The sequence below is a fragment of the Oryctolagus cuniculus genome, chromosome 7 (genome assembly GCF_051225735.1).
Source record: "Oryctolagus cuniculus isolate XC-2025 breed Fujian yellow rabbit chromosome 7, ASM5122573v1, whole genome shotgun sequence".
Classification (NCBI taxonomy): domain Eukaryota; kingdom Metazoa; phylum Chordata; class Mammalia; order Lagomorpha; family Leporidae; genus Oryctolagus; species Oryctolagus cuniculus.
The window spans coordinates 129724488-129744246 of record NC_142873.1 but is presented as its reverse complement, the minus strand read 5'-3'; the positions used below and the strand labels follow the sequence as shown (position 1 = coordinate 129744246).

The 19759-nt window shown below is 49.0% G+C and overlaps 1 protein-coding gene across 2 annotated transcripts; it reads left to right on the top strand.

The window, feature by feature from the left end:
- Positions 1–5577: 5577 nt before the first annotated feature.
- LOC100348409 (Krueppel-like factor 17) lies at positions 5578–18782 on the top strand. Of its 2 annotated transcripts, XM_008265372.5 has the most exons (4): positions 5579–5767; positions 7715–7775; positions 16941–17787; positions 18402–18782. In XM_008265372.5, the coding sequence occupies exons 3-4, from the start codon at positions 16956–16958 to the stop codon at positions 18644–18646; spliced, it is 1077 nt and encodes a 358-aa protein (XP_008263594.4). In that variant the 5' UTR covers positions 5579–5767; positions 7715–7775; positions 16941–16955; the 3' UTR covers positions 18647–18782. The 2 variants fall into 2 exon arrangements, with proteins under 2 accessions (XP_002715734.5, XP_008263594.4); XM_002715688.5 differs by lacking the exon at positions 7715–7775 and having other exon boundaries at positions 5578–5767.
- Positions 18783–19759: the final 977 nt, after the last annotated feature.

Genomic DNA, 19759 nt, shown 5'->3' with positions numbered 1-19759 from the left:
AACTCCCTGGGAGTGAGCCTGGGTGGCCCAAGTATCCAGGCCCCTACCACCCATATGGGAAACCTAGATGGAGTTCCAACCTCCTGGTTTTGGCCTTGCCCAACCCTGGCCACTGGGGAGTGAACCAGCGGATGGAAGATACCTCTCTCTTTTCTCTCTGTCTCCCACCTGCTCTTTAAATCTGCCTTTTAAATAAAAATAAAGAAATATTTAAAATAAATAAATGTAAAAACAGGTGAGATGGATTATAGATATACTTGATGATCATTACTTGAGCATTCTATCTTGCTTAGAAACGATCTGGATGTCCAAAAATCATTACTTAACATTTACGCTGGCTTTAAAGTTAACTATGGCTCTTGGGAATTCCATTTAAGCTAACATAGTACAGAAATTGGCTACCGTTTATATATAAAAATATCGGCCAGAATTGTACTTCATTTAGTTGAACATATGATTTGTTTTCCTTAATCTGTCTTAAATTGAGTATTTATTGTTCCTATGGATGTTTTTACATCTTTATTGAATATCTTGTAGGTATCCATAAATATAATGTGTGTTTTAAAACTTCTCGTAAATACTATTATATTGCCTGAATTTCCTTGCAACTTGCTTTTCTTTGAGCTCCCATTTTTTTAAGTAACCTTTTTATTTGGGAATAATTTCAGGTTTACAGGGAGGTTGGAAAGGTCCCAAGGCGGCATGGAAAGTGACGGCAGACCCTTCACGCGGCCTCTCGGGTGCTAACCCCACACGTGATGGGTTGCCAAGATGGAGAAATAAACACTGATCCATTACTCCCAACTCAAGTGCAGACTTCTTTGGATTCCAATGGTGCTTCCACTCCTGTCCCTGTTCCTGGATCCAGCCCGGGCACCGCATTGCAATTTGAAGAGTGCACTTTGGGACCCATGATGCTACCTGACAGAGATTTGTGATGATTCATTCTAATTAGAATTCTATCGCCGACCCTCACACACTGTATTTATTCTAGTAGAAGGTTCTTGGGTTGTTTTCAGGGTTCTTGTATTATTAGGAACTGGTAGAATCCTTGTATCTCTCTCTCAGTGAAGACTGAGCCTGCACCTTTAGAATCTGGCTCCTTCTCTAGCCTCATCTTCACCTCTAGACCAATAATCTCCAGGCTCATGGCTGGCTTCTCCAGCTCTTCTGGGGCTCCTGTTTCCCAGCCGTCCCTCTTCTAGCTGTCTTCCTGGCCCCTAGGGGCAGAATGGAGTTGCTAAGGCTCGCTTGGCCTTGGGGTACATAGACGCAGGTTCATATCTGTCTAACTCTTCCTGTGCCACGAGTCGGACACTGGCCAGATCCCCAGAGGCTACTTCTTAGCCTGTTCTCATGTCAGGTGGTCTCGTTCCTGCTAATGGATTCAACTCTGAAACCTGCAGCCCTAGCCCAGACTTTGCCTCCTGAGTGTGGAATCCCTGGACATCTCCATCTGGATATCTCCCAAGGAATTCCCAAGTCACCCTGTTCAAAATGGCACTCATTATCTGCACACATGTTTGCACCTCTTGCAAATGGCTCCCCTCCCCCACCAGGAACTCAAGGTAAACACCAGGAGTTTTGTTTAAGGGCTCCTCCTCCCCCACAGTGACAGCGCTCCATTCTGCCAGTTCTGTTGCCTTAGAGCCTCTCAAATCGGCTGTCTGCACTCATTTATTTATTTATCCTCTATTTATCCAATGCCTTTCTGTACCCAAACCTCTCCTGGGTTCTAGAGAAAAAAAGATAAACCAATGCTTCTTGAACTACCTGTGGCAAAGGCCTGTTTTGTTATTTTTAATGTTGAATCAGTCACAGAAAAAAGTCCTTTTGAAAGATACAATGGAAAAAAATTACTAGGCAGACAAAATGAAAAATACAACACAAAAGCCTGTTTTTTTCTTTCTTTCTTTTTTTAAAGATTTATTTATTTATTTGAAAGTCACAGTTACACACACAGAAGAGAAGGAAAGGCAGAGAGAGAGAGAGAGAGGGAGGGAGAGAGAGGCTTCCATCCACTGGTTCACTCCCCAGTTGGCCGAAACAGCCGGAGCTGCGCCCATCTGAAGCCAGGAGCCAGGAGCTTCTTCCTGCACGTGGGTGCAGGGGCCCAAGGACTTGGGCCATCTACTGCTTTCCCAGGCCACAGCAGAGAGCTGGATCAGAAGTGGAGATATTGGAGGCAGGAGTTCCCAGAGAGGCGTAACCCCCTGTGCACAGCGCTCACCCCTTGAGCTCTGTTTTAATCAGCAGTGGACCAGTCTCCTCTCAGACCTTTCCCTTCCCAGTGTCTTCTGGTCTGTTTCTGCAGTTTATTGCCCCACAGGAACTTTAGCAACTTGCTGACACTCTGAAAGGATCACAGTTAAACTGACGAGCCACCTTAGGGAGAGCTGATATTGTGTTAGATTGGATCAATCATCCTGTCCAAAGACAGGAACTGGTGGAATCCTTATATTTCTCTCTCTCAGACAGGCAGGACTTAAGTTGCAAGGAGTGGGGAGGAAGCTCCAGACAGACAAACAGGTTCTGGAGGCACTAAGCAGCATGTGCATGAAGGAATTAACCTTTCCTATGACTTTTTTTTTTTTTATTTAAGATTTACTTATTTGTTTGAAAGTCAGAGTTACAGACAGAAGGAGACACAAATCCACTGGTTCCCTCCCCAGATAACTACAATAGCCAGCACTGAGCCAGGCCAAAGCCAGAGCCAGGATCTGCTTCCAAGTCTTCCATGTGGGTAGCAAGGGCCCAAGCAATTGGACCATCTTCTTCTGCTTTGCCCAAGCCATTAGCAGGGAGCTGGATTGGAAGTGGAGTAGCTGGGACTTGAACTGGCGTCTATATGGGATGCTAAAGTTGTAGTTTGCAGCTTTACCCGCTACGCCACAACGCCAGCCCCTAGGGATTACCTTTCCTATGATTTCAAGAGCTGCTTTTCTCTGAGCCTCAGCATCAGTTTCTACAAGTATAAAATGAGCACGGGGAAGGTGGTGCTGTAATTAAGACTGTTTGGGGGGCTGGCACTATGGCACAATGGGTTAAAGCCCCAGCCTGCAGTGCCAGCATCCCATTTGGATGCCGGTTTGAGTCCTGGCTGCTCCTCTTCCAATCCGGCTCTCTGCTATGGCCCGGGAAAGCAGTAGATGATGGCCCAAGTCCTTGGGCTCCTGCACCCACATGGGAGACCTGGAGAAAGCTCCTCCTGGCTTCAGATCAGCTCAGCTCTGACCGTTGTGGTCATTTGGAGAGTGAACCAGTGGAATAGAAAATCTCTCTCTTTGCCTCTCCTTCTCTCTTTGTGTAACTATGACTTTCAAATAAATAATATAATTATTATTTTTTAAAAAACAAACTTTGTATGTTTCTTATATACAGGTTTTTTTAAAAATTTATTTATTTGAAAGAGTTATAGAGAGTAGTAGAGACAGAGAGAGGGGCCTTCCATTTGCTGGTTCACTCTCCAGATGGCTGCAACAACCAAAGCCGAGCTGATGCAAAGCCAGGAGCTTCTTCCGGGTCTCCCACATGAGTGTCTTTTACTGCTTTCCCAGGCCTTAGCAGAGAGCTGGATCAGAAGAGGAGCAGCCAGGACTGGAACCAGTGCCCCTATGGGATGCCAGCACTTCAGGCCAGGGCTTTAACCTGCTGTGCCACAGCACCGGCCCTAACATAATTCTTAAAAAAAAAAAAAAAAAGACACTGCTGGGATCATCTGTGTATGAGATTCAAGTACCAGTTCAAGTACCAGTTCTGCTTCCAACTCCACCTTTTAGCTAATGCACACTTTGGGAGGCAATAGGTTCAAATAATTGGCCCCTGCCACCCAAGTGGGAGATTGAATGGAGTTTCTGGCTCCCATCTTAGGTCTGGCCCAGCTCTGGCTGTTGTGGGCATTTGGGAAGTGAATCAGTGGGTGGAACATCTGTCTCTCTGTCCACTTTTCAAAAAAATTTTAAAAATTAAAAAACAAATATGATAATCCCTTATTTGAATGATGAAAGGAAAAGCACCTAACAATACAGCCTGGAGCTTGGTGATGCTGCTGTCCTTTATTTGAAAGGCAGAGTTACAGAGAGAGAGAGATATTTCTTCCATCTACTGGTTCATTCTTCAAGTGCTTGCAATGGTCAAGGCTGGGCCACGCCAAAGCCAGGAGCCAGGAGCTTCATCTGAGTCTCCCTCGTGGGCGGCACAGGCCCAAGTATTTGGGCCATCTTCCGATGCTTTCCCAGACACATTAGCAGGGAACTGGATTGAAAGTGGAGTGATCAGGACATGAACCGAAGCCCACATGGGATGCCTGCATCACTGGCAGTGGCTTAACCCCCTGCACCATAATGCCAGACCTGATGTTGCTGTTTTGTGTAAGGGAGACTCATAGGAATCAGAGATGTCATTGGTAGTGGGATGCAGTTGCTGGAGGGGATAGCTCATCCACTCAGGCCTGGAGCCCAGAGTGACTTGTGTTCTAGGAAAATGGCCGGTGGTGGGCGGCGTGACTGCCCTGAGCCATGCGGAGGTCTGAGGTGTGTTTGTCACGGATAGACTGGGGGTTTTAGGTTGGGTCACGAAGTGGGACCCCAGGGTGAGCTCCTCTTCCCCACAAGCCGGGGCTGTTCCCGAAGTCCACATGAAAACAGGTTCATGATGAGCAAGCCACAGGTGGGGCTGCCTCTGTCCCATCCCGATGTGTTCCAGGGTGTTTAGCACAGAGAAAGTGGATTAATCATACATCACATAACTAATCTTCTCAGAGGCTGGCTGCTAACAAAGCAAGTGAGAATCAGGAAAGGCCCCGTCTCATACTCCACAGTCTCAGAATCTGAGGTGGTGCCGATTTAGCCCCAGGCGCTTCCACTTCCACCTCTCAGCCAGAGGCCATGTTTAGAAAACTCTGCTGGGCCAGTGGCCGCCATTGAAGGCTGGCTTTCTCGTCCTCCCCCTGCCTGCCACCGGCTCCTCCCTCCTTTCTTCTCAACTCTCATTTTCCCACTTTCTTTTCACCAAAGCACGTATCTGCATTCAAAATTATTTTAATGATTTCCTTTGTTATTCATTTCTGTTTTAAAGAATGCAAACTCCCTGGGGGCAAAGACTTAGTTCTGGCTTGTTGACCATTGTAGTCCTAGTTCCATAAAGCAGCCACCATCACCCCCCAGTAGGTAAATCAATAGGGCCATGGAGCTCCAGTCCCATTTGTAGGACTGGGAACAAAGACTCACCCCTCGCAGAGCTCGTGCTGGAGCCCTGGGACGGTGATAAGGGGGTACAGGCTCCCCTTCCCATCCACAGAAGCTCTCCCTACACCTGCCCTGGGGCTCTCTCCGCCTCCCTCCGCCATTTCAAGAGGCCTGGCTGAAGCCTCAGATCTTGGTGTCTCCCGCCCCCGGCTTGCGTTAGAGATACCCAGACCGAAGGGCGGGAGGGGGAGGTCTGACGATCTCCATTACTTTAAAGAAGTGGTGAGGGTCTGAGGTCCCCTGACAAAGACCTTGGGCAGCCTACAGCGGAGTGGGTGGGGCGGCTGGAGGGTGGGGCTGTAGGTGCGGCCTTGGCCCCGCCCCGTCGTGTGGATAAGTAGAAGCGGAGCTCAACGATTGTGGATTGTGGCGTGTTGCCCAGCCCCACCCGGGTCTTCGAAGACGACGCCGACTCTGCTGGCCTCCCCCCTCCCCACCCCGGGTCTGAGGGGATCTGGGCCTAGGTTAAGATGGAGGTTCATCATCTGAACATGCGGCAGGCTGAGCACCCGATGGTCCTGGTGAGCCGGTGTCCCGGGCTGGGTGCAGCACTGGGGTTGGGGGGGCTGGGGATAGGGGTGGGGGGAGGCAGATCTGGCAGGGCGCGTGTCGGATTTAGAAACCCAAAAGAGCAGCTTAGAAAAGGGAAGGATGGGAGGAGATGGTGGCCGTAAGTGATTGTGGTTCATTCGGTGAACATTCATGGTGCCGTGGAGCCCGTGCTGGGTGCAGGGGTGGCTGAGAGGGCTCCAGTCCATTCCTAGGGAGGGAAAGCAGAAAGCTAGGAAGTCAATGGGAAATGAAGGAGGGAATATTGGGATTGTTATTGGAGCCCAAGCTAAGGGCAGGCCCTGCGGGAATGCACTGATGACTTTGTCGCAGGACCTGCTATGGTACTATTTATTTTATTACTGAATATGCAGCAAAATGATTGCAGCACACAGATTGCTGTGGAGATGGAAGAGGGCCAGGGCAGCAAATGGCAGAGCTGTTGGATCAGATGTAGGTTGGGGAGCAGCTGAGGATTTGGTCTGGGGCTAACACAGCCACCTGCAGTGGCAGCATCTCATGGGCACTGGTTGAGTCCTGGCTGCTCCACTTTGGATCCAGCACTCTGTTATGACCTGGGAAAACAGTGGAAGATGGCCCAAGTCCTTGGGCCCCTGTACCCACGTGGGAGACCCGGAAGAAGCTCCTGGCTTCAGATCGGCCCAGCTCCAGCCATTGCAGCCATGTGGGGGAGTGAACCAGTAGATGGAAGACTCTCTGTTTCTGCCTCTCTGTAACTCTGTCTTTCAAATAAATAAAATAAGTCTCTTAAAAAGGACTTGGCAGGCAGAGTTACAGAGAGAAAGAGAGAGAGAGGTCTTCCATCTGCTGGTTCACTCCCAAGTGGCCGCAACAGTTGGAGCTGGGCCAATCTGAATCCAGGAGCCTAGTGAGCCACAGCGCAGGCCCAAATAAATACATCTTAAAAACAAACCACGGGCCGGGCTCTAATAGGCTAATCCTCTGCCTGCGGCGCTGGCACACCAGGTTCTACACCCGGTCAGGGCACCGGATTCTGTCCCGGTTCCTCCTCTTCCACTCCAGCTCTCTGCTGTGGCCCGGGAAGGCAGTGGAGGATGGCCCAAGTGTTTGGGCCCTGCACCCACAAGGGAGACCAGGAGAAGCACCTGGCTCCTGCCTTCGGATCAGCGCGGTGTGCTGGCCGCAGCAGCCACTTGGGGGGTGAACCAACGGAAAAAAGGAAGACCTTTCTCTCTGTCTCTCTCTTTCATTGTCCACTCTGCCTGTCAAAAAAAAAAAATGTATTTATTTGAAGGGCTGGGGGTTAAGCTGCTATTTGTGATGTCAGCATCCTATTTCATAGTACAAGTTCAAATCCTGGCTGCTCTGCTTCTAGTGCTGCTTCCCGCTAATGCTCCTGGGAAGGTAGTAGACTCAATCAGTGAGTGGAAGATCTCTCATAATATTTATTTGAGAGGCAGACTGCCAGAGAGTAAGAAAGAGAGTGAGCGAGCACCTGTGTGAGAGAGGTATATCCATTTGTTCACATCCAAATGGCTGTAACAACCAGCTCTGGGCCAGTTTGAAGCCAGGAGCCTGGAACTCCATCCAGGTCTCCATATAGGTGGCAGGGGCCCAAGTACTTGGATCACCTCCAGGCACTTTCCAGGCACATTAGCAGGAAGCTTGATCAGAAGCAGAGCAGCCAGGACCCTAACCGGCACTCCCTTGTGGGAGGATGGCATCCCGGGAGGTGGCTTAACCTGCCCCACCACAGTGGGGATCCTAGTTTTGTTTGTTTGTTTGTTTTTAAGGTTTTGTATATATTTGAAAGGGAAAGTTACGGGGTTGGTGTGTGTGTGGGGGAACCTTCCATTTGCTGATTCACTCTCCAAATGCCTGCAATGGCCAGGGCTGGGCCAGGCTGAAGCCTGGAATTCCATCCGTTGCTTTTCCAGGTGCATTAGCAGGGGGCTGAATCAGAAGTGCAGTAGCCATGACTCCAAACAGCACTCATGGGTATTTATTTCTAAGTTATCAATGGTATATTTATCGCTTAAGTTTTAATAGTTGTTCTATATATAGGACAATGAAATACAAGATATAAAACTAAATTGTTGATTTGACACCTTTTTATTGTAAGCATTTACAGTTATAAATTTCCCCTTTATCATTGCTTTTGCTATACCCAATAAGTTTTTGATAATGTTATGTTTTCATTTTCATATGTCTCTAAATATTTTCTAGGTTTCCTTGTAATTTGTTAAGAGTAATTTCCATAAATTACAAATCTTCCAATTTTCCTTCTGTTACTGGTTTCTAACTGAATCTGATTGTAGTCAGATAAGATACTTTATCATATCTAATTTTTAGGGATTCATTTGAGCAGCTGAGTTACAGATAGAGGGAAAGACAGAAAATGGTCTTCCACTCACTAATTTACTCCCCAAATGGCCACAACAGCCAGAACTGAGCCAATCTGAAACCAAGAGCCAGGAGCTTCATCTGGGTCTCATGTGAGTGGCAGGGGCCCGAACACACTTGGGCCATCTTCCATTGCCTTCCCAGCCATTAGCAGAGAGCTGGATCAGGAGAGGAGCACTTGGGACATGAATTAGCGCCCATATGGGATGCCGGCACCACAGGCAGAAAGAAGCTTAACTATGCCACAGTGCTGTTCTCTATCATAACTTATTTTTAAAAAAATCTGCTGTGGTCTATCTATATTGGAGTGTGTCCCATATGCACTTGAAAGAAATGGTTATTCTTTTTAAAAAAAATTTGTTGGGGCCTTCGCTGTGGCAGGTAAAGCTGCCGCCTGCAGTGCCGGCATCCCATACCCACACCGGTTTGAGTCCTGGCTGCTCCACTTTGGATCCAGCTCTCTGCTTTGGTGTGGGAAAGCAGCAGAAGATGGCCCAAGTCCTTTATTTATTTATTTGAAAGTCAGAGTTACACAGAGAAATAAGGAGAGGCAGAGAGAGTCTTCCACCTGCTGGTTCACTCCCCAGTTGGCTGCAACGGCTGGAGCTGCGCTGATCTGAAACCAGGAGCCACGTGCTTCTTCTGGGTCTCCCACATGGGTGCAGGGGCCCAAGGACTTGGGCCATCTTCTACTGCTTTCCCAGGCCATAGCAGAGACCTGGATCAGAAGTAGAGCAGCTGGGACTCCAACCAGCACCCATATGGGATGCTGGCACCTCAGGTGGCAGCTTTACCCGCTACGCCACAGCACCGGCCCCAATAAATCTTAAAAAACAAAAGACAAAACAAAACAAAACACAAAAAGGCTTGCATTTCATATCAGAGTGCCTGAGTTCAAGTGCCACCTGTGGTTCTGAAAGAAAAATTATTTATTGGAAAGGAAGAGGGGATGGTGTTGTGACACAACTTAGTAAGGTGCTGCCTGGGACATTAGCATCCTGTATGAGTGCAGGTTCAAGTCCCAGCTGCTCCACTTCTAATATAGCTTCCTGCTCCTGCACCTGGGAAAGCAGCAGAAGATGGCCCAAGTGTTTGGGTCCCTGCTACTCACATAGGAGAGACCCATGATGGAATTCTGCATTCCTGGCTTCAGCTTGGCTCAGCCCCTGCTGTTTCAGACATTTGGGGAATGAACCAGTGGATGGAAGATGGGTATCTCTCTCCTCTCCCCCTTACTCTGCCTTTCAAATAAATAAATATCTTAAAAAAAAAAAAAAGAAAGAAAGAAAAGGGAAAGATTTTCCATTCGCTGGTTCACTCCCTGAATAACCAAAATGGCCAGGGTTGGTCCGGGCCCATGACAGGAGCCTGGATCTCTAGTAAAGTCTCCCATGTAGGGCCGAAGCACTTGGGCCATCTTCCTCTGCTTTCCCAGGTGCGTTAGCAGGGAGCTGGGTCAGAAGTGGAGCAGCCGGGACTGGAACCAGTACTCTGCTATGATATGCTGGCATTGCAAGCAGCAGCATCACCTGCTGCACCACAACACCAGCTCCCAGGAATGTGAGCAGAGTGTTTGTATATGTCCCATATAGAACATTCCAAAACTAGAACACCCAAAGCTGGGTCTGCTCACCCAGGGTAAACAAGCCAGTTACTGCCCCTGGAGTGATAGAAGAAAGTAAGCATTTACATGCAAAGTGCAAAACATTCCTCCCGGCGAAGGTTGCTTAAACAGCAACTGTTGCTTAATCCCATGGGGAATTTCTGGCCCTGGGGCAGCACAGGGCCTGCTAAATCCTTTGGTCTGGTCCTGTCAAAGCAACTGCAGGTGGGACTCAATTCAATACATCTGTACCAGAATAATTTTTAAGTTGATTTTTTTATTTGAAAGATTTATTTATTTATTTGAAAGTCAGAGCTACAGAGAGAGAGAGAGACAGAGATCGATCTTCCATCCATGAATTCACTCCCCAAATGACGGCAATGGCCAGGGCCGGCTGGGCCAGACTTAAAGCCAGGAGCCTGGAATTCCACTCAGGTCTCCCATGTGGGTGGCAGGGACCATCTTCTACTGCTTTCTCAGGCACATTAGCAGGGAGGTGGATCAGAAGTGGAGCAGCTGATATTCATATGAGCAATCATATGGGATGCCAGTGTTGCAGGCAGTGGCTTAACCCATGGTGCCACAACACCAGCCCTAAATTGATAATTTTGTATGCCCGCAGGTGATGTTATAAATATCCAAATGTCCCTTAGCAGGAAAAGTTTCCCCAGCCCTGTTCCCTGAGCTCCTCGAGCATAGGGGTAATGATTCTTAGGGATTAAAGTCGGGGCTCAGGGGTGTGTGTTCAGCTTGTATCCCAGCTCCTGGTTGATCTGCAATGCCCATGGCCCTCCTTGGCTTGGTCATTAATATCATGTCCTTTAAGGAAATTTGGTGTTGGCAAAGTGGGCTGTGCCTGTGGTTCCTGCCTGGGGCCTGTGGTTCCTGGAAAATAAACCCCTCAAGGCGAGACTCCAAGACAAGAGGGGAAAGAAATGGTCTCATGCACCTGGTGATTAGGGACCTTGTAGGGTCTCCCTCCGTCTGCTAGGTTAATGTCTGTAAGAGGTTGATCTGCATTTATAAAAGGAAGCTTCCAGCCTGGAGAGCGTGGCTGGGAGGCCAGCTGCAGCCCAGGCCAGGCCGAGGCGCTTGGTTCTGTGTCTGCCAGATCCCGTTGGTTTTTTGTATTGCTCAAGTCTTCTGCTTCCTCACTCTGCTAGTTTGCCCATTCTAGACAGTGAAGTCTCTTTTTTTAAAAACAAAATTTATTGGAAAAGCAGAGTGACAGAGAACACTTGGGCCATCTTCTCTGGCCTTCCCCAGGACCATTAGCAGGGAGCTGGATTGGAAGCAGAGCATCTGGGACTCAAACTGGTGCCCCAATGTGAGATGCCGGTGCCATGAGCAACGAGGTTTTTTTTTTTTTTTTTTTTAAATTTTTTATTTTTTGACAGGCAGAGTGGACAGTGAGAGAGACAGAGAGAAAGGTCTTCCTTTTTGCCGTTGGTTCACCCTCCAGTGGCCGCCAGCTGCTGGCGCACCGCGCTGATCCGATGGCAGGAGCCAGGTACTTATCCTGGTCTCCCATGGGGTGCAGGGCCCAAGTACTTGGGCCATCCTCCACTGCACTCCTGGGCCACAGCAGAGAGCTGGCCTGGAAGAGGGGCAACCGGGACAGAATCCGGTGCCCTGACCTGGACTAGAACCCGGTGTGCCGGTGCCGCAAGGCGGAGGATTAGCCAAGTGAGCCATGGCGCCCAAGTGCTTGGACGCCTGCACCCGCATGGGAGACCAGTAGAAGCACCTGGTTCCTGGGTTCGGATTGGTGCAGCGTGCCGGCTGTAATGGCCATTGTGGGGTGAACCAACGGAAGGAAGACCTTTCTGTCTGTCTCTCTGTCTCTCTCACTGTCTAACTCTGCCTGTCAAAAAAAAAAAAAAAAAAAAAAAGCCGGTGCCGTGGCTCACTAGGCTAATCCTCCGTCTTGCGGCACCGGCACACCGGGTTCTAGTCCTGGTCGGGGCACCGGATTCTGTCCCGGTTGCCCCTCTTCCAGGCCAGCTCTCTGCTGTGGCCAGGGAGTGCAGTGGAGGATGGCCCAAGTGCTTGGGCCCTGCACCCTATGGGAGACCAGGATAAGCACCTGGCTCCTGCCATCCGATCAGCGCGGTGCGCCGGCCGCAGTGCGCCGGCTGCGGCGGCCATTGGAGGGTGAACCAACGGCAAAGGAAGACCTTTCTCTCTGTCTCTCTCTCTCACTGTCCACTCTGCCTGTCAAAAAAAAAAAAAAAACCATTTACAAAAACACTCCTGTTTATAATTGTCCATTTATTTATCATTTTAAAAAAGATTTATTTATTTATTTGAGAGTCAGAGTTACATAGAGAGAGGAGAGGCAGAGAGAGAGAGAGGTCTCCCATCTGCTGGTTCACTTCCCAGTTGGCGGCAACGGCCGGAGCTGCACCGATCTGAAGCCGGGAGCCAGGAGCTTCCTCCAGGTCTCCCACGTGGGTGCAGATGCCCAAGCACTTGGGCCATCTTCTACTGCTTTCCCAGGCCATACCAGAGAGCTTGATGGGAAGTGGAGCTGCCGGGTCTCGAACTGGTGGCAATATGGGATGTCAGCGCTTAAGGCCTGGGTGTTAACCCAGCAACGGCCCCTCTTATCATGTTTTTATTTTCTTAAGACAGATCTCTTCATATGGCTTCAAGCTACTGTTTAGTATTTTCATTTTAACCTGAAGCATTTTTTTCAGAATAGATTTAGTGGTGACTATCTCAGTTTATCCGGGAATCTCTTAATTTCTTCATTTTTGAAGGACAGATGCAAGATTTTGTTGATCTTTTTTTTTTTTCCCTTTCCACTTTGAATACATTAGTCCTTTATTTTTTGGAGTCTAGGATTGCTGAAGTTGATAAGCTTATCTTTTTTTTTTATCTTTTATTTAATGAATATAAATTTCCAAAGTACGACTTATGGATTACAGTGGCTTCCCCCCCATACCGTCCCTCCCACCCACAACCCTCCCCTTTCCCACTCCCTCTCCCCTTCCATTCACATCAAGATTCATTTTTGATTATCTTAATATACAGAAGATCAGCTTAGTATACATTAAGTAAGGATTTCAACAGTTTGCTCCCACACAGAAACATAAAGTGAAAAATAATAGATGATTTTATTTTAAATGATGATGAAATCAGATCAGACCTATTGTCATGTTTAATCCCAGTGAGAGTCAAGTTGGGAATTGATAATTTCTTTTCTTTTCTTCTTTTTTTTTTTTTTACAGAAGATCAGTTTAGTATACATTAAGTAAAGATTTCAACCGTTTGCACTCCCATAGAAACACAAAGTGAAATATACTGTTTGAGTACTCGTTATAGCATTATAAGCTTATCTTCAAAAAGCCCCTGTGGGGTGGTGCTGTGGGTTGGTAGGCTAGGCCTTTGCCTGCAGCACCCACATCCCATATGGGTGCCAGTTTGTGTCTCCATTGCTCCTCTTCCGATCCAGCTCTCTGCTGTGGCCCAGGAGTGCAGTGGAAGATGGCCCAAGTCCTTGGGCCCCTGCACCCATGTGGGAGACCTGGAAGAAAGAAGCTCCTGGTTCCTGGCTTCAGAATGGCTCAGCTTCAGCTGTTGTGGCCATTTGTGGGGGGGTGAACCGGTAGAAGGAAGACTTCTCTCTTTCTCTCTAACTCTGCCTCTGAAATAAATAAATAAAATTTTTAAAGATTTATTTAAAAGATTTATTTATTTATTTGAAAGTCAGAATTACACAGAGAGAGGAGAGGCAGAGAGAGAGAGAGATCTCCCGTCCTGGTTCACTCCCCAGATGAGCTGCACCGATCCGAAGCCAGGAGCCTGGAGCTTCTTCCAGGTCTCCCACACGAGTGCAGGGGCCCAAGCATTTGGGCCATCTTACACTGCTTTCCTAGGCCATAGCAGAAAGCTGGATTGGAATAGGAGCAGCCAGGACTAGAATCGGCGCCCATATGGGATGCTGGCACTTCAGGCCAGGGCATTAACCTGCTGTGTCACAGCGCTGGCCCCAAATAAATAAATCTTTAAAAAGAAAAAAATTAAATATTTTTTTCAAAAGCTCATGAAAAATTTATATTATGAAAAACTATGCATGAATTTCAAAAATTTTTGCACTAAAATAAATATTTTATTTTATTTGACAGGCAGAGTTAGTGAGAGAGAGAAACAGAGAGAACTTCCTTCCGTTTGTTCACTCCTCAAATGACCGCTACGGCTGGCGCTGCTCCGATCCGAAGCCAGGTGCTAGGTACTTCCTCCTGGTCTCCCATGTGGGTGCAGGAACCCAAGCACTTGGGCCATCCTCCACTGCCTTCCCGGGCCACAGCAGAGAGCTGGATTGGAAGAGGAGCAACCGGGACTAGAACCCGGTTCCCATATGGGATGTCAGCGCTGCAGAAGGAGGATTAACCAAGTGCGCCACAGCGCTGGCCTACACATATATTTTTAAAGATTTATTTATTTATTGTTAAGAGTGACAGAGAGGAAGAGACAGAGAAAAATCTCCTATACACTGGTCCAATCCCCAAATGACCACAGCAGCCTGGTCTGGGCCACGCTGAAGTCAGGAACTCAGAACTCAGTCCTGGTCACCCACATGGTGGCAGGGGCCCAAACTGCCTTTCCAGGTACATTAGCAGGAAGCTGGATCCAGAGCGACGCAGCCAGGGCTCCAACCTGCACTCTGAAGTGGGATTCCAGCATTTCAACTGGCAGCTTTGTTTGCTGTGCCGCAACCTCAGTCCCAAACTTACCTTTTAATTCTGTTTGTCTATTTTAGCATATGTGCTGCCGAAGCAAGCACCTGTTTGTCTATGAACCTTTTGAATGCTGGTCAGCTTGATGGCCCAAGTATCTGGTACTCTGTCACTCAAATGGGAGACCTGGATGGAGCTCCCAGCTCTGGGCTGCAGTGTGGCTGAGCCCGGACCATTGTGGCCATGGGGCGTGTACACCAGTGGATGGAAGCTTTTTCTCTTCTTTGTCTTTCTCCCTCACTCTGCCTTTCAAATAAATACATCTTTTTAAATTTTTTTTTTAAAAAATTTGCACCAAGTGAACTCACCTTTTAACATTTTCCATGAACTTTTTGAAGTCTCCTCTTGTGTGGGTATTTATATTCTGAATTTGCACAGCATTTTCTACTTAAGTTTACTTTTGTTTTTACTTCTCTGCTTTTTATAACATTTTTTCATTTTTATGCTGAGAATTTTGATTTCTCACAATATAACTTAATTTTAGTTCATTTTTATAAAATAGCTCTCAAACAGAAAAGTAATTATGTGGAGAGCTTAGCAAATTATTACAAAGTAAACACCTGGAAAATGACTCACAGGTCAAGAAACAACCTTGCCAGCAGCACCAACGCCCCTCCTATGCGTTCAGTTTCTCCCCAAATGCTCACAAGAACCAGGACTGAGCCAGGTGGAAGCTGGCAGCCAGGAACTCGGTTTGGATCTGCCACGCGGATGGCAGGGACCCAAGTACTTGAGCCGGGGGCTGGTGTTGTGGTGTGACTGAGCTGCTACCTGGGATGCCAGCTTCCCACACCAGAGTACCACTCTGAGTCCCAGATGCTTTGCTTCTGATCAACCTTCTTGCTTGGGAAGGCAGGAGGACACGGGCCAAGTATTTTGGCCCCTGCCACTCACATGGGAGACCAGGATGGAGTTCTCTACTTCTGGCTTTGGCCTGCCCTGGACCTGACTCCTGTGGACATTTGAGAAGGGAAACAGTGGATGGAAGATCTCTCTCTCCATCATCTGCTTTTTAAAATAAATATGACATAAAAAGCACTCTAGCCATGACCTTTGCCCCCTGGGGCGAGCATTAGCAGGAAATTGGAATCATAAGCACAGATGGGATTTGAACCAAGGCACTCTGATAGGGGATGCAGAAGCCCCAGGCAGTCTTAACCACTTTGCTAAAGGACTGCCCCTGAATACTGTCTTTTTAATGTTTTGGCTTTTATATTTGAATGAATTGCTCTTTTCTGCACTGTACCCATGGAGGAGAGGATGTGAAATGGAAGAGTAGGGGCTGGTGTTGTGGTGTAGCAGGAAAAGCGACCACCTGCACGCCATATGGGCACCGGTTCGAGTTCCAGCTGCTCTGCTATATCCAGCTCCTGGCTAATGCGCCTGGGAAAGCAGTAGAAGATAGGCCAAGGGCTTGGGCCCCTGCACCCACATGGGAAACCCAGAAGAAGCTCCTGGCTCCTGGCTCCGGCCTGGCCCAGCCCCAGCCATTGCAACCATTTGGGGAGTGAGCCAATGGTCGGAAGATCTGTCTCTGTCTGTCTCTTCCTCTCTCTGTGTAACCCTACTTTCAAACAAACAATGAATCTTAAACAAAACCAAACAAACAAAAACAGCAGTGGGGGAGTAGGCCTCCAATTTCTCAACTCAAGAGCTCCCTCTTGTCTTCCTATAGTAATGGACAGCCTTTAAAAATAGGATTCTTTAGGGCCAGTGCTGTGGTGTAGTAGGCTAAGCATTCGCCTGTGGCACTGGCATCCCATATGGGTGCCAGGTCGTGTCCCGGCTGCTCCTCTTCCAATCCGGCTCTCTGCCATGGCCTGGGAAAGCAGTGGAAGATGGCCCAAGTCCTTGGGCCCCTGCACCCATGTGGGAAACCCAGAAAAAGCTCCTGGCTTTGGATAGGTGCAGCTCCAGCCATTGTGGTCATTTGGGGAGTGAACCAGCGGATGGACCTTTCTCTCTGTGTCTTCCTCTGTCTGTAACTCTGCCTCTTAAATAAATAAATAAAATCTTAAAAAAAATTAGGATTCTTTGATCTATCCTATTTCAAGAGCTTCTCCCACCAATGCCTTCTTTGCTACTCTTCATACCAATCAGTCATAGTTTGTAGTCCGTGCATTTTCTCAGTGTTTTTCTAAAGATGTGGGGTAGGGAGTATTTTGCTGATTCTTTTTGTGTCTTTGTATGAAATGAAAACCAAAAACATGCAAAGGAGGAAAGGTGGCACAGTCGTGTGTAAGCATCCACTGTGCTCCTGTGAGCCCAGCCAGGAGCCAGAGAGCAGTCTCCAGGGAGGAAGCTCCAGGCCAGAGATGTTGGCTGTAGACTGGGGTGGAGCGCTATGTGGAGTTGAAAGCCGAGGTGGCGTGGGTTTCACTGGATTATCTCTCTCTCTCTCCCTTTCTCCCCAAGGACACTGAGCAGTCAATGCGCATGTTGGACATATTTCCATCTTCCGGAAGCAGTGGAGTGAATGAACCTTGTAGCTATGGCCTGCCCAGCACTCAACACTTCACTCAGGGCACAGACATGTTGGGGGCCCCCTTACTGCCTGCTGAGGCACCCATGCTGGGTGAGGGAGGAGTGGGGTCGCAGTTTGGCATGAACCTGCAGGAGCATGGCATGAGCTACAGCTCCCAGGCCACTTTGCCTTCTCCACAGATGATTTACAACCAGGGGGTGCTCCCCCCTCAGCCAGGCATGATGATGCCTCAGATGATGCCCTTAGAGCCCAGGATTCCAGAGGTAAACATGCCCTCCAGTGGGAGTCTAGGGCTGCCCCCTAGCGGACTGCCAGTGTCTGTGTCCAAAGGGATCCCAGAGATGTCCCACAACAGGGCCCCGATGATGCCTTCCTCTGACCCCCTAGAGGGACCTTCTAACTGCGCCTCTTTAGCACCTAAAATGTTGCAGACCCCAACCATACCTTCCACCGAGGCTCTGTCTGCGCTCCCCTCTCTGGCTCAAGTGTTGCCCCCCAGGGAGCCGCACAACCTCAGGATACCCGCAGCTGGGTCCCCATTATGGCTGCCTTTAGAATCTCAGGGATCCTTTGTGAGCCAACCAGCCCCCCAGGAAGACTTCTTCCTACTTGAGCAGCCTACACCTGCAGCACAGGGAGTGGACAACTCCTGGGCCCAAGAAAGGGAGCCCAGCAGGAGGTCCCCGGTTTCAAGGCCTTACATCTGCCAGTACGAGAACTGTGGAAAAGCTTACACCAAGCGGTCACACCTCGTGAGTCATGAGCGCAAGCACACAGGTGAATGCAGTGAGGGGGTGGGGCAGGGTGGAGGAGTCTGGGCTTTGGGTTTCTGTAATGGTTTGGGATTATCCCCCCCACCCCCATCTATTTTAAGATTTGTTGGACAGGGAGAATGAAGAGAGGGGGAGAGGTTTTTAGCCACTGGCTGACTCCCCAAATGGCCATAACAGCTGGGGCTGGGCCAGGCTGAAACCAGGAGCCCAGAACTCCACCTGGGTCTCCCATGTGGGAGTCCTTGTGCCATCCCCTGCTGCCTTCCCAAGGGCACTAGCAGAGAGCTAGACAGGAGGTGGAGCAGCTGGGACTTGAACCAGGGCCCAAATATGGGATGCCGGCACCAGCATTGCAAGCACTGGTTTAACCTGCTGGGCCTCGTAGCTCCAGCACTAGCCCTTCATTTTTAAGCCTGGCACCAAGCGATGTAGGCCCACTGACTTGTGTGCCTAATGACCGCCAAGATGATGGGGAGGTTACTGCTGCTGTGTTGCCCCCTCACTGCGTTCCTGTATCTTCCCTTCTGATTCCCCACCCTTCTCTGCCTCGTGTAGTTGGACCCCTTCCTTCCCACCCGCTGGTCTGTTCTTAATTTCATCTCTCTTGCCACCCCCTAGGTGACAGGCTCTATAAATGCCAGTGGGAAGGCTGTAACTGGTCTTTCTTCCGATCTGACGAGCTCACACGACACTCACGGATACACACCAGATACCGACCACACAGATGTGAGCAGTGCGGCCGACAGTTCATGAGGTCTGACCATCTCAGACAACACCAAAGGATTCATCAGCGGATGCCAGGATCTCCAGACCCGCAGGCTGACGGCGAACAGATGGATAATATTCTTCTTCCTGGCCTTTAGGTCAACGTCCTCTTCTGTATGCAAATCCTGCCTACCCCTGCCCAGCTCATGTCCTTGGTAGGTGTAGGCTTGCATGATGACAGAGAAGATTATAAGGCTTTTTTAAAGTCCAAATGCAGCTCTGGACTCAGTCAGGGTCCCCTCAAAAACCTCCACAACGATTTCGATGCCCTCACCTCTTTGGAGCCACCTGCTTCTGCCAATGTGAGACAGATGGAACGTGGAGCACAGCAGAGACTGGAGCTCATTGAAAGGTTCATCATCTCATGTCACTCCCCAGCTTGAAAGCCCTCAGCGACTGTTTCGCCTGCTGAACAAAACCTGACTTCTCTTTCCTGATCGCTCAGTTTCCAGAGCCAGACCATGTTGAAGCCCTGAGCGTAGCACTTCCTAGTCCTGTGCCTTTGGGAAAGATCTTGGATCACTATGCTTTATTTCCTGTTCTGGAAACTGAGAAACCCAACAGTGGCCTGTGTTGGACCTGTCATATGGACAGCGTCAGATTCTCTCTGGCACTCACCTGCCACACGTCTAGAGTTTTTGTGTTGTCACCATTTCAGACACGGATGGCGTGCCCCACCGCAGGGCATGGAAGGCAGAGTCCACTGAGCAACTGCTAGCAACGTGGGACTGCAGGGACGTTAACAGCCATGGGTGCAATTTGACTAAAGGGAATGGAAAGTAGCAGAGAGCCAGGCAGATCAGTTCAGCCTTCTTCCTGTCTTTCCACGCATTTCTGCAAGGCCTGGTAGCTCCAGAACAATGCAGCCTCTGGGGAGACCTGAGGTAGCTGCTGGACATACCTGCTGTGCCTCTCAAGGTTGCCGAGCTGGGCGATGGAGCCCCTTGTGATACCTCCCATATTCCACTTCTACTTTCCCAGTTCTGATGCACCTCCCAAATAAAACATAACTGATTTATCATAATCTCGATTTATCATCCGCATAATCTTTCTCAGATTCTCTCTGGCATTCACCAGCCACCAGTATTTCGTTCAGGCTTTGGGCTGTTTCTAGTTGACTTATGCGTGGCGGGGCAGAGGGACATTAAAGAGGAGCCGAGAAGGACCACTCCCTCTGTAGCTCCTCGTTCTCGCCCACCTGGCTCAGGTTC